The sequence below is a fragment of the Podarcis vaucheri genome, assembly GCF_965113315.1.
Source record: "Podarcis vaucheri genome assembly, chromosome: 7".
Classification (NCBI taxonomy): Eukaryota; Metazoa; Chordata; class Lepidosauria; order Squamata; family Lacertidae; genus Podarcis; species Podarcis vaucheri.
Genome location: NC_138765.1, coordinates 34,595,486 through 34,606,844, shown reverse-complemented (window position 1 = coordinate 34,606,844; position 11,359 = coordinate 34,595,486). Strand labels below are relative to the sequence as shown.

General features: G+C 46.3%; 1 protein-coding gene across 4 annotated transcripts; it reads left to right on the top strand.

Moving 5' to 3' along the window:
• Nucleotides 1-15: 15 nt before the first annotated feature.
• PEF1 (penta-EF-hand domain containing 1) lies at nt 16-10,830 on the top strand. 4 transcript variants are annotated; one of them, XM_082232787.1, is made up of 5 exons: nt 16-148; nt 4,052-4,337; nt 6,102-6,257; nt 8,384-8,527; nt 9,788-10,830. In XM_082232787.1, exons 1-5 carry the CDS (start codon nt 122-124, stop codon nt 10,015-10,017), a joined length of 843 nt encoding a protein of 280 aa, XP_082088913.1. In that variant the 5' UTR covers nt 16-121; the 3' UTR covers nt 10,018-10,830. The 4 variants fall into 4 exon arrangements, with proteins under 4 accessions (XP_082088913.1, XP_082088912.1, XP_082088911.1 ...); XM_082232786.1 differs by having other exon boundaries at nt 6,099-6,257; XM_082232785.1 differs by lacking the exon at nt 16-148 and adding an exon at nt 308-412.
• The last annotated feature ends 529 nt before the right edge of the window (nt 10,831-11,359 follow it).

The window sequence follows — 11,359 nt, the reverse complement described above, 5'->3', positions numbered from 1 at the left end:
GAGGCTCAGCAAGCCTGTCCGCCAATTGGCTGCGTCAGTAGGCGGTACCAGAGCGGAAAGGAGTGGGCGTGCCAGCGGCAGAGAGGAGGGGGCGGTGGCCCGAGCGGCTGTGAAAAGCTCAATGGCGGCCAGCTACCCGTATGGGCAGGTAAGCGAGCGAGGGAGGAGCGCCGACCGCCTTCTCCTGCCCCCTGCCGAGGGGAGCCTCCAGGGGGATGAAGGCCCCATCTGCTGCCTAGGCGACGGAGCGTTTCCGGGGGAAGGGGGAGTTGGACGTTGCCTAGGGAACGGGCAGTGGGAGAGGACCCAGGAGTCCGGGGCGATGGAGATAGGAGTCTGGAGGGGGGAAACGTACGCAGACAGGAAGCGCATCTCTCCCAGAGTGACGTCATTGCCGGCGTGGGCCTGTGAGGTGACATCATGGTTAGGCTCGAGTGCAAAGGATTCATTGGAGGAGATGTTGGGGAAGGGTCGGAAGCGTCTGGCCTGATCACTTGGGTGATCAGAGAGCTGGTGTAGCAGAGTGACAGGCAGCACTGTCCTGTGGGTGTTTACTCAGAAGTAATAATTTTATTATTTATACCTTGCCTATCTGGCTGGGTTTCCCCAACCACTCTGGGCGTCATACAGCATATAAAAATTTGCAAAACATCAGTTATTTTAAAAAATCCTGATACAGGGCTGCCTTCAGATGTCTTCTAAAAGTCTGATAATTGTTTATTTCCTTGACATCTGATGGGAGGGCGTTCCACCGGGCAGGCGCCACTACCGAGAAGGCCCTCTGCCTGGTAAGTCCCACTGTGATCAGTAGGGCTTGGTCCCTAATAAGTGTATTTAAGAAAGAGGCTCGGCTGCCCATAGTAACCTCCTGGCCTGAATCTCAGCTGTTCCACCAGGCAACCTTGGCCTCTGAAATCTGCCAGTGGCTGCCCTTGCATGGGTATGGTGGGAAATGAAAAGGTGGCTGCTTCAGTGTTGTAATATGGCTGGGATTGGCATGGGGCAAGCTGCTTCTCTTTCAGCCCCCCCCCCCCCCGCCAAGAATAGTGACCTATTTAATAGTTATTATGGGATTAATATGGAATTATTTAAGCACCCCAAGACATTAAGCTATGAACCAGGAAGTCCTTGGTTTGACTTTCACCTCTAGCCCTGTACTCACTACATTAGCTACTCTCATTCAGCCTCTGCTTCTCCCATTTGCAATATAGAGATGGTAATACTGGCCTGCTTTATAGGGTTGTTGCAAAACTGAAAAGAGACAGAGAAAAGCTTGATGGTGGTATGATGATACCTTAGCTGGTTAGAGCATGGTGCTGATAATGCCAAGATTGCAGGTTTGGTCCCCGTAATGGGACAGCTGCATATTTCTGCATTGCAGGAGTTGGACTAGATGATCCTCAGGGTCCCTTCCAACTCTATGATCTGTAAACAGAGTCATTGCTTATTACTCCTGAGGGAGAGTGCCTAGGGAGCATAGCTGCTATAGTTGTGTTAGGAGAGCAAAGTCCTGACAAGCATTACATGTTGCATAGGAACGAGAGAAGCTTCATTTCACAAACCCCTCTTTCCTGGGCAGCATGCCCCCCCCCCCCCGCATCACACCTGTCTTGGCCACCAGAGCCAGGGACTGTAAGAGACAGCAGGTAGGAACCCCTGGCCTGTGGCAGACGTAACAATTCACAGCTTCAAGAGTCCATGAGATTCAGCTGCAGAGTGATTCTTTTTGGAACAATGAAAAGTGGGGGGACCATTGTCGTATTTTAGTGTGTGTTGTAAACTATGTTGCAAGCCACCCTGGGTACTTTGCTTAGTAGGTGTGGTAAAAATACTCCAAAATAAACTGCTGGAGTCTCCCAGTGTCCTTTCCTCTGTCATGTCCAGTCAGTCTGACCCAGCTATGTATATGGTGCCCATGCTAGCCAGGTGCTGTCAGTCTTGATGTGCAGTGGCCTTCCTTGACATGCACACACATTAAGCTCGTCCCCAGCCAAATGCAAGAGTCCTCCCTCATTTCCTTTGTCTTTCCTCTCTCTTTGTTTTGGCTTTGCTGGCCACCTTGAGATTGTAAGCTCTGTGGAGCAGAGACTAGCCCTTTCTCTCCTTACATCACCATATAGAACCTTTGACCCTTCACATGTTGCAGTCTGAGCAAAGATTGCCAGTGGCCAGGGATGATGGGAGCTGTAATTCAGCAACATAGAGGGCCAAACCTACCCCAAATGAAAGGTGTTAATGCTTGATGCACTTGTTTGTGGTGTTAGTTATCTTTGGTGACTAAGAGACATGTGCTGGAGTCCTTTGATCAAACACGTTTGGAAGCTTCTCTTCACCCCTCCTCCACTGTGTAGAGGAGGCTCTGTGGTGTCAGGGCTGCAAAGTCGTCTCCTACTCTGCCTGTTCAGCAGGTTAAGCAGAGAATCATTGCTTCCTGGGCCATTGGGTTCAGCTGTGGCCTTGGGATTTTCCATGTACTGAGACACCCCAAATGCAAGTTCTTCTTACTATGCCACTGACAGCAGTGCTGGAGATGTGGCACTATCTGATTTTTGCAATATTTCATGCAAATTCCTTGCCTATAAGTAACTGTGCAGCAACATCATTGCAAAAACCTCCCCCCCCCAAGACCTTGGACTCTAAATCCTGGGAGCCATCCCTGCTACTCTGCTGGTTTCTCGGGGTCTTATTCCATATCCCTGATTAATTAGTCCAAAATATCTTATCAGACCCAGTTTTGAAGTTTTATTTACTACATTTCTAATGTAGCACTCGGTGATATATCCCCCCCCCTCTCTCTCACACACACTTTATCATTCACAAGAACCTTGTGATGTAGATAGAGAGGACTTATCCAGACTTCCATTTGTGCCATGATTTGTAGGCATAAGACCATGTTTTCCAGGCATGGATCCAAGCAGGGCTGCTGTTGTTTTTGTCCCACCAAGAAAACTCTTTTACCACTGAATTGGAACAAACATCAATTGAGTTCTACGTGGCTTGATGTTTGTTCCAGTTCAGCAGTAAACAGGTTTTCCTGGGGGAAGCAATGGTAAGGAAAAAAACCAAACTGCTCAGAAAGCACAGACCTGTGCCTACAAATTGCAGCACAAACAGAAGTCTGGATAAGCCCAGAGACTGATTGGATCAAGGTTCCCTAAGAAACCAGATCCCTAAGAAACCAGAAGCCTTTCTCTTGGGCATTGTCGGCCAATTGGTGCCAAAGAAAGATAGAACCTTTTTCATGTACGCTACAACGGCAGCAAGAATACTCATCGCAAAGTATTGGAAGACACAAGACTTACCCACTCTGGAAGAATGGCAGATGAAGGTGATAGACTATATGGCTTTGGCTGAGATGAGTGGCAGAATCCGAGACCAGGGGATAGAGACGGCGGAAGAAGATTGGAAGAAATTTAAAATTTATCTTAAGAAATATTGTAAAATTAATGAGTGCTAAAATGTTGTGGTTATAGAAAGTAAGTGGATTACAGCTGTAAAGATTGAGTAGAGGAAAAGAAAAGGAAACAATTAGATAAAATTAAGGGGGAGGATTTGCTGAAATAAATTTTGAAATTGGAATGCAGAAAGGGGAGGTATGAGGAGGTCGGTGAAATAAGCTTTAAGAAAAAAAGGATTTGAAATTATACATGTTTGTTTTTGTGTTTGTATGTTTGTATTGTGTATTGTGTGTGTTTATATAAATTGTGAAAATCCAATAAAAAATTTATTTTTTAAAAAAGAGACTGATTGGATCAAGGTCGTACAGTATGCTTCTTGCCTGAGTGGGGTGGTTGGACCCAGGACTCTCGTCCTGTTCTGACTGTCTGACCACCACTCCATACTGATTGTACATACTCATAGTTCCTTCCATGCATTGGTAGTGCCACTCTGCACTCAATCCAAGACTATTGGGTTAATCTCTCTGCATTATATTATCTTAACTATGCACTGGGAATGCATAGGCCCCTCTCCTTCATTGTTGCATATTAATGGGGTATAGAAATCAACTCATTCCCCCTGCCACTTTCATAGCCTTTTCCTTTTCCTGTAGGGTTACCCTGGTTCTGCAGGACAAGCTCCAGGTGCTCCGCAAGGCAACTATCCCGGAGGAGGCCAGTATGGAGGTGGGGTGCCTCCTGGCAGCTCCTATGGTGGACCAGCGCCTGGTGGTCCCTATGGGCCACCCTCAAGCGGAGGACCTTATGGCCACCCTTCCTCTGGGCCTCCTGGTGGAATGTATGGAGGAGGCCCAGCACCAGGAGGACCTTATGGGCAACCCTCTACCAATCCATATGGTGCTCCTCAGCCTGGCCCCTATGGGGCAGTAGGTCCTGGAGGTGAGTGCTAAAAGAGCTTAGGGCTGTTCTGATGACTATGTGCTTTCAGGTGGATTAGTAGTGTTCATGACACACAAATTCATTAAATGTTCCATATTTTTAATCTATAGCCTTTAAATCTGGGTGGGTATTGTTTTTGTTTGTTTCTATTTTAGGTGTTTTTGTGTTTTTATATTGTAAACTGCCCTGTGATCTTTGGATGAAAGGTGGTATCAAAATTTAATCAGTAATCATCATCATGGGGAGGAGGTCTAATGGATTGCCATATGGGGCGTGCTTTCTGAATTCAAATGACATGGTACTCCATGTCTTCTCTGAATGATTCCACCCGCTTTTCTGGGGCTGCTGGTATGTATTGCCCTGTTTTCTTGCTAATGAAATTTCATACCAAATTCTTTCTTTGAAAAAGTATTCTTGACAAGACCTCAAAGCCAAACCTTCTGTGGGGTGGTGCTTTTCTTCCCTCCTCATTATAGGGTTGACAGACAGTCACGCACATCTCCAAAATTACCTGCAGTTTCTTCCACCCATGTGCTGTCCATGCCGTATCGCATCTGGGCTTCAGATTCTTGATACAAAGTTTCAGTTTGGGATCTAAAAACTTGGAATTTGTCACTTTAAATATCAACACTAGGAGACAAGAAATGGCAAACCATACCTGAACATACATTAGTTCATGCTGCTATGATGTAGTGGTTAGAGTGTCAGGTTAGGGCCTGGGAAACCAGGGTTCAAATCCTCACTCAGTGATGAAGCTCATTGGGCCACCTTAGGCCAGTCACTGCCTCTCAGCCTAATCTACCTCGCAGGTGAAATGAGGAGAGGCAGAAACATGGACGCTGGCTTGAACTCCTCCGAGAAAATGATGGAATATAAATTAAATAAATAAAGGTACATGTGGTCTTTAATTGCAATGGTGGGCTTTCTCTCATACGAACACTGATCAAAACCCAGCCGGGGAAACTTTTGTAAATTTGAAAAGAATGTAAACTTCTCTCTCACACACACACATTTTGGTTATTAATTAGCACACCACAAATACCATTTTGCAAGGCTGAGTGAAGCTTGTGTTTTGCAGATGTCACATTTCTGCCTCCCCTTCCCCAAATCTCCCAAGATTCACTTTCTTCTACTTACAAAGCGTTTCAAGCACCCAAGCGTCTATCTTTGGCATCTATCATATAAAGGGCCTCTTGGTGTGCAGCTGGAGCCCTTGACTCGAGTTTTGCACCGCAGCGTTGGAGAAGCAGTCGCTAATTGAATTATTCATCTCCATTTAGATAGGCAGTTGAGAAAGACTGCATTATTTAAGGTTCCAAGGTGGGAGCCAAAAGGCACTGAAGCTGCCACCCTGAGTGGCGGAAATAAAAGTTTATGGCTGTGCATCTGTCTCCTGGAACTGGGTAGCATTTACATCCTGCTGAAACAACACACCTTCCGCATGTTTGCACTCAACTTTACAAACTATCTAAAGAGATCCCATTTATTTCCCTTCTGTTTTTACAAGGCTTTGCATCCCAGCTCCTGCTGGGAGGGTTGAGCCGTCTTCCGCAGGATTAATAACTTGGCTATTAAAAAAAAAACCTTTTAGAAAACAATGGCTGACTCAGCGGGCATGAGAGAGGGCCTGTCCAATCCCTGTTGCTCTAGCTGCCAAAAATCTGCTGAGCTAAAAGCTTACTGCCGGTGGCAATGGGCGCTTGCCATGCCTTGATGAATGGCCATGCGGTTCTCCTAATTCGTGTTCTGCCCTTTCCCCAGCAGGGAACATCCCCCCAGGTGTGGACCCAGAAGCCTTCTCTTGGTTCCAGAGTGTGGATGCTGACCAAAGCGGCTACATCTCAGTCAAAGAACTCAGGCAAGCCCTTGTCAACTCCAACTGGTCCGCCTTCAATGAGGAAACTTGCTCAATGATGATGAGTGAGTCCAGATGTTGATGATTCAAATCAAATGTGCTTGGAGTGGGAGGGGTCTGGAATGTTAATCTCTCACAATACTCTGTACTTTGGTATGGTGTCTAAGACACATGGAAATAGACAATTCTGGAAGACTCAATACAAGATTTTCTTTAAAAATACTTGTATCAGGGGCTGGGGACTTTTCTGCTGACAGTTTCCCTTTGAAGTTGATAATATAGATGTGCCCTGATTCAACATATGTGTGAATTTATGCCAGAATGCAAACGTCAGTTTAAAAACTGTTCTTGTTATCTGGGGGGACTCAAAACTTCATAGCAGATGCCTACTTTCCTGATCCTGCTTCAGGTTTTAATTCTCAAAATAGAAGAATATGGAACTATCAAAAGGGACAGGATGCACTAGGCTGGCAAAGGCATTGCTAATCGCTAGCAGGCCGGCCTACATGATCGGAAGCCAGAGTGGATCAAATGTGAACCAGCTCAAATATCATTTTGGTAATGAAAGTACAGGGTAACCTTAAGAAATCCTCAGCACCACCCTGAACCAAAATTGCAAACTGGAATTATTTTGTTGTTGTTGTAAGGATTGCCACATAATGTGTGCCAGGCGTTGCCATTTTAGTACCCACTGGCATGCATGTACCTGGCACTCACAGGTTTCCCTTCCCTGTTCCTCCCCCCTGCTGAATTTAGGCTCAAAAGAAGCATTCTGTTGTGACCAATGGAACAGGTTTTGGTGTGTGTGCTTCATTGCGCAGGGAAACTGCCCACAACATTTTCTCTGATTTGCAACTCTGCTCACAGGCCCCAGAAGGCTGACAAACCCTGATTATGCAGAGTGCATTGAACACTTGAAATGAACAGTAGAAATGCCAAGGCTGTTTGGTGTTCTTCAGTTGTGCTTGAAGTTCATGGACTCCCATGCTTGCCTTCCTCAGAAATGTGAGATGCACGTTTCATCTCCCTCATCATCATTATCCCTCATTATTATTATTTCAATTTTTGTCCTGCCGTTGCTCCCAAAGGAGCTCAGGACAACCATACAGCATTTGCAATAAGACATAATTAAGACCCAACAAAGACTAAAACAATTAAGGGATATATTTTTAAAATTTCACAATTCCATCTGCTAAATGTATCACCCGTCAAATACTAACCCCCTGGGTGAACAAAAGTGCCTATAGATTTCATCGGCATGTTGGCAATGTGGGGAACAGCTGCTCTTCACCAAAAAGGGAGTTTCATAACCAAGGTGCTGCCACAGAGGAGGCCCTGCTGCAGGCTGCCACCATTACCCCCAGGCCACACTTGCCAGCAGGGCCACCTGCCAGGTTTCCCTTGCTAGCCTTAAGGCTCAAACTGGTTAGCATTGGAGGAGGCAGGTATTTTAAAGTCCTTAGCCCCTGAGCTATTTAGGGCTTTGCATGCCAGTACCAGCACTGCATCTGGTGGCTCACAGGCAGCCAGTACAAAGCTTTTAGGACTAGTGATTCATGGTCCCATCTTGCTGTCCCTCTCAACAATCTGGCAGCTGCATTTTGCATCAGCTGCAGCTCCTGGACTGTCTTCAAGGGTACTTCAACATAGACTACATTGCAGTAATTAAAATGGGAGTAGTCCACATAATAAATGTTAGATCGTGTGTGCTTTTTTCCAGACCATCCTGCTGAAACAGTAATTGAGTTTAATATCTTCTGTAGTCTTCAAAAGATCCTCCAACCTTGTTTGTGGAAAGCATTAGTGTCCTAGTGGCAGCACAACCCTAAGAACAACCCCATGCTTGTCCTTGCTGCTGGCATGTGGCATGCAGAAGGTATTGTGAAGAATTGCATGTTACACTGGAGACAGACAATAGTTCTCAGAGGGCTGAAAGCAATGTGATAGAGACTCTGCTTTACTCGCATTGTTTGGTCTCACACTTTCCTCTGGTCAGACAGATTTTGCTGGGTTTTGAAACATTGCACAAACCTGGTGGAGCAGAGGCAAAAGTAGGATTAGCTGCCTCTCTTGTGTCACCTTCAGTTCTTGGGGCTGTGTTGCAAGGTGGGTATTCTGTCTCTGGTTTTGAGTCAGCAAGTATATGGGACCACTGCTCAGTGCTCCACTCTTTTTTTTACTGCCTCTGCAGACATGTTTGATAAAACCAAATCTGGGCGAATTGATCTCTATGGGTTCTCGGCCCTGTGGCGTTTCATCCAGCAGTGGCGGAATCTCTTCCAGCAGTACGACCGCGACCAGTCAGGAAGCATTAATTGTAATGAGCTTCACCAAGGTGAGACAGAACGAGGCAACAGTCCTTAAAGCCTCAAGAGGCTGTTCACGATCTCTAACGCTGCTGGAGAGTGGCTGTTTTTAGGCAGAGGTCTGTTCAGATTGTTGCTTTCGGGCTCAGAGGCCATTCCAAAACAATTGTGAACAACAGACTGAGGTTTCCACCATGGTTAGTGAGAGTTCCCTCAGTCAGGTAATCTCTTGTGTCCCTCTGCTGCTAGACTGAACCATCCAGCCTTCTGTTGAACTGCTGACACAATCTAGATCCCCAATAACTGTGATGAGATTGAATCAATGCATTATGACTGGAACAAGCTAAAGCAGCCTTTGGCAACCTGGTGCCTTCCAGATGTTTTGGACTACAACTCCCATCAGCTGGCAATGGCTGAGCCTAAAACCTAGTAAACTGATAAATGTGAAGTTTTTGCATCAGGCAAACATGCCTATTGCTTAGTGTCTGGAGAGCAGATGAGCTGATTTCTTCAGGAAGCTTTGACAGCAGAGCAATGGCTCATTGGACTTATGTGGTTCCTCGAGAGTGGAGCCATAGCTCAGTGGGAGGCTGCACATGCCTCGTGTGAGAGGTTCCCAGTTCAGCCCCTGACATCTTCCAAGTAGGGTTGAACAAGTCCTCATCTGAAGCCCTGGAGAGCTGGCATCAGTCATTGCAGACAACACTGAGCTTGATGGACTCTGAGTAATGCAGCTTTTTCTGGCAGTCTCCGTAGGTTCATGAGAACCTAAATGCAAGTCCCTAGTGCAGTTCTCTGGAGTGCCTTGGGGCTAGGCTTGGAAATGGAGAAAGAACTGGTCTAAGAAGAGGCTGAGCAGACACAGAGTTAGCAGCAGTTAGATGATGTGCCAAAAGAGGAGTGCGAAAAAAAATGCATCATCAGGGACCGCTGAAAAACGTAGCCGTGTAGAAATACTGGCGTGGTTCTTGGGTGCTTGAACGCTCAGCTCTGAGTGACTCAAGAAAGGCCATCTTGTCTCAGTGTTATGTTAGTATTTGGGTGAGAAGAAAAAAGTTTAGCACTTGGGCAGTTGATGGTGATAATAATAACAACTATCATTACTGTTATAGCATTTTACCCTCCCCTTCAGTGGGAAAGATTCCCAGAGTAGCTTACAAAGATCACTCATAAGTCAACATTCATAATAAGACTATAATAACAGCTGCAAATCATTTGTGACTTCCATCCATGGCTGTGTGAAGCGTGGATTCTCATTTATTCTCTCTCCCTGCCCCCTGTTCTCCTAGCACTCTCCCAAATGGGCTACAGCCTGAGCCCCCAGTTTTCCCAGCTGCTGCTCTCCCGTTACTCACCGAAGGCTGCCAATCCTGGCATCCAGCTGGACCGCTTCATCCAAATCTGCACCTTGCTCCAGTCCCTGACCGAAGCCTTCCGGGAAAAGGATACTGGGATGACGGGCAACGTACGACTCAACTACGAAGACTTCCTTACGATCTCGACTGCTCGCGTGTTGTGAGAGCCAGGGGTATTGATTTTGTTGGTGATCCCACTGGTGGCTGGTGGCATTTCCTTCCACAGAAGGAAGGACCACTTTGTCTGGAGGACATTGTGTTGCAAAGGAAAATGAAATTGCCCTTCTCCATCACACCAGTGTAACTCCAGATGCTTAAGCTAGGTGGATTCTTGGAAAGGGTTTGGTTTGATTGCATTGAAACAGCTGCCTCTTATAGCCACTAGAGGGTGAGCCACAAACACCAAGTCAGACTGTCTGTGCCAGGCAGCTCTGCAGCAGCCCCCACTACCCTCTGCCTGAGTTCTTTCCTCTTCCCCACTCAACCATCCCACCAAGAAGTTAGAGGAGTTGGTTGCCAAGAAGTCTGAATAGAGCTTCTTGCTCCTAAATTACCCTTCTGTAGTTTGCATGTGCAACTTGTAATTGCCAAAGCAGAAAACAACACCTAGGGAAGAGAATTGGGTTCCATGTTTTTGTGTCGACAGCAGCCAAAATTCCTGCATTCCATGACATCCATGCCAAGTGCAGCTCCCTTCTTTGCCACTAGATGGGGAGACCATCAGCCAAGATTCCAGACTTCTTCTTTTTTCTGGGTAGGGGCTTTTCCCCTGGTTAATGTGTCCTGGCAGATTTCTTTTTGCATTGCTAAAGTGCAAAGTCCCTTGCCAACTGCTCACTTGGCACTTCTCAGTTATTTTCTCAGTTGCCAACACGTTGCTTGTGATTTTTGTAAAGGCCAAAATCATAGATAAAGATGTGTCAGAAAGAGATTTACACCCAGATAAAACTCTGTACAATAAAGGACCCTAAACACTCTCTTCCCCTTCTGTGTGTTTCTTTCGTGCATGAGAACTATACAAAATACTGTGGGGATAAAATGGGATGGCCTAGTGCAAAACCACCCTGAGCTGCTTTGAGGGTGGCTAGGATGCAAATATGTTAGATAGAAAGCACCTGGAAGTGGGTGATATAATCCTCAAACCTGCCCTTTGGCAAGAGAGAGTCTGCCAGTTCAATGCAGAAATGCGGAATTCCATGTGGCAGACTGCCTGGTTCTCCTCTTCTTTTTATATTGAGTATCCAGCCCTTGTGGTTCCAGAAAATAACTATTCACAGGCCAGAGGAGAGCTGGGCAGGCGGTGATACTTCAGACAGTACCTGATTTTTCTCCCATGACCAATTATCTGGGCTTCTGCATCCTCCTACCATCTGCCCAATGTTCTTTCCTTGCAAAAAAAAAAAGCAGCCATGCATGTTGAATTTCATACATTAGTTTACGCTGCTTTAAATTGTTCTTTTTAAGGGGCCAGGGGCCATACCTCTGGCAGGGCTGGCTGAGGCTGGT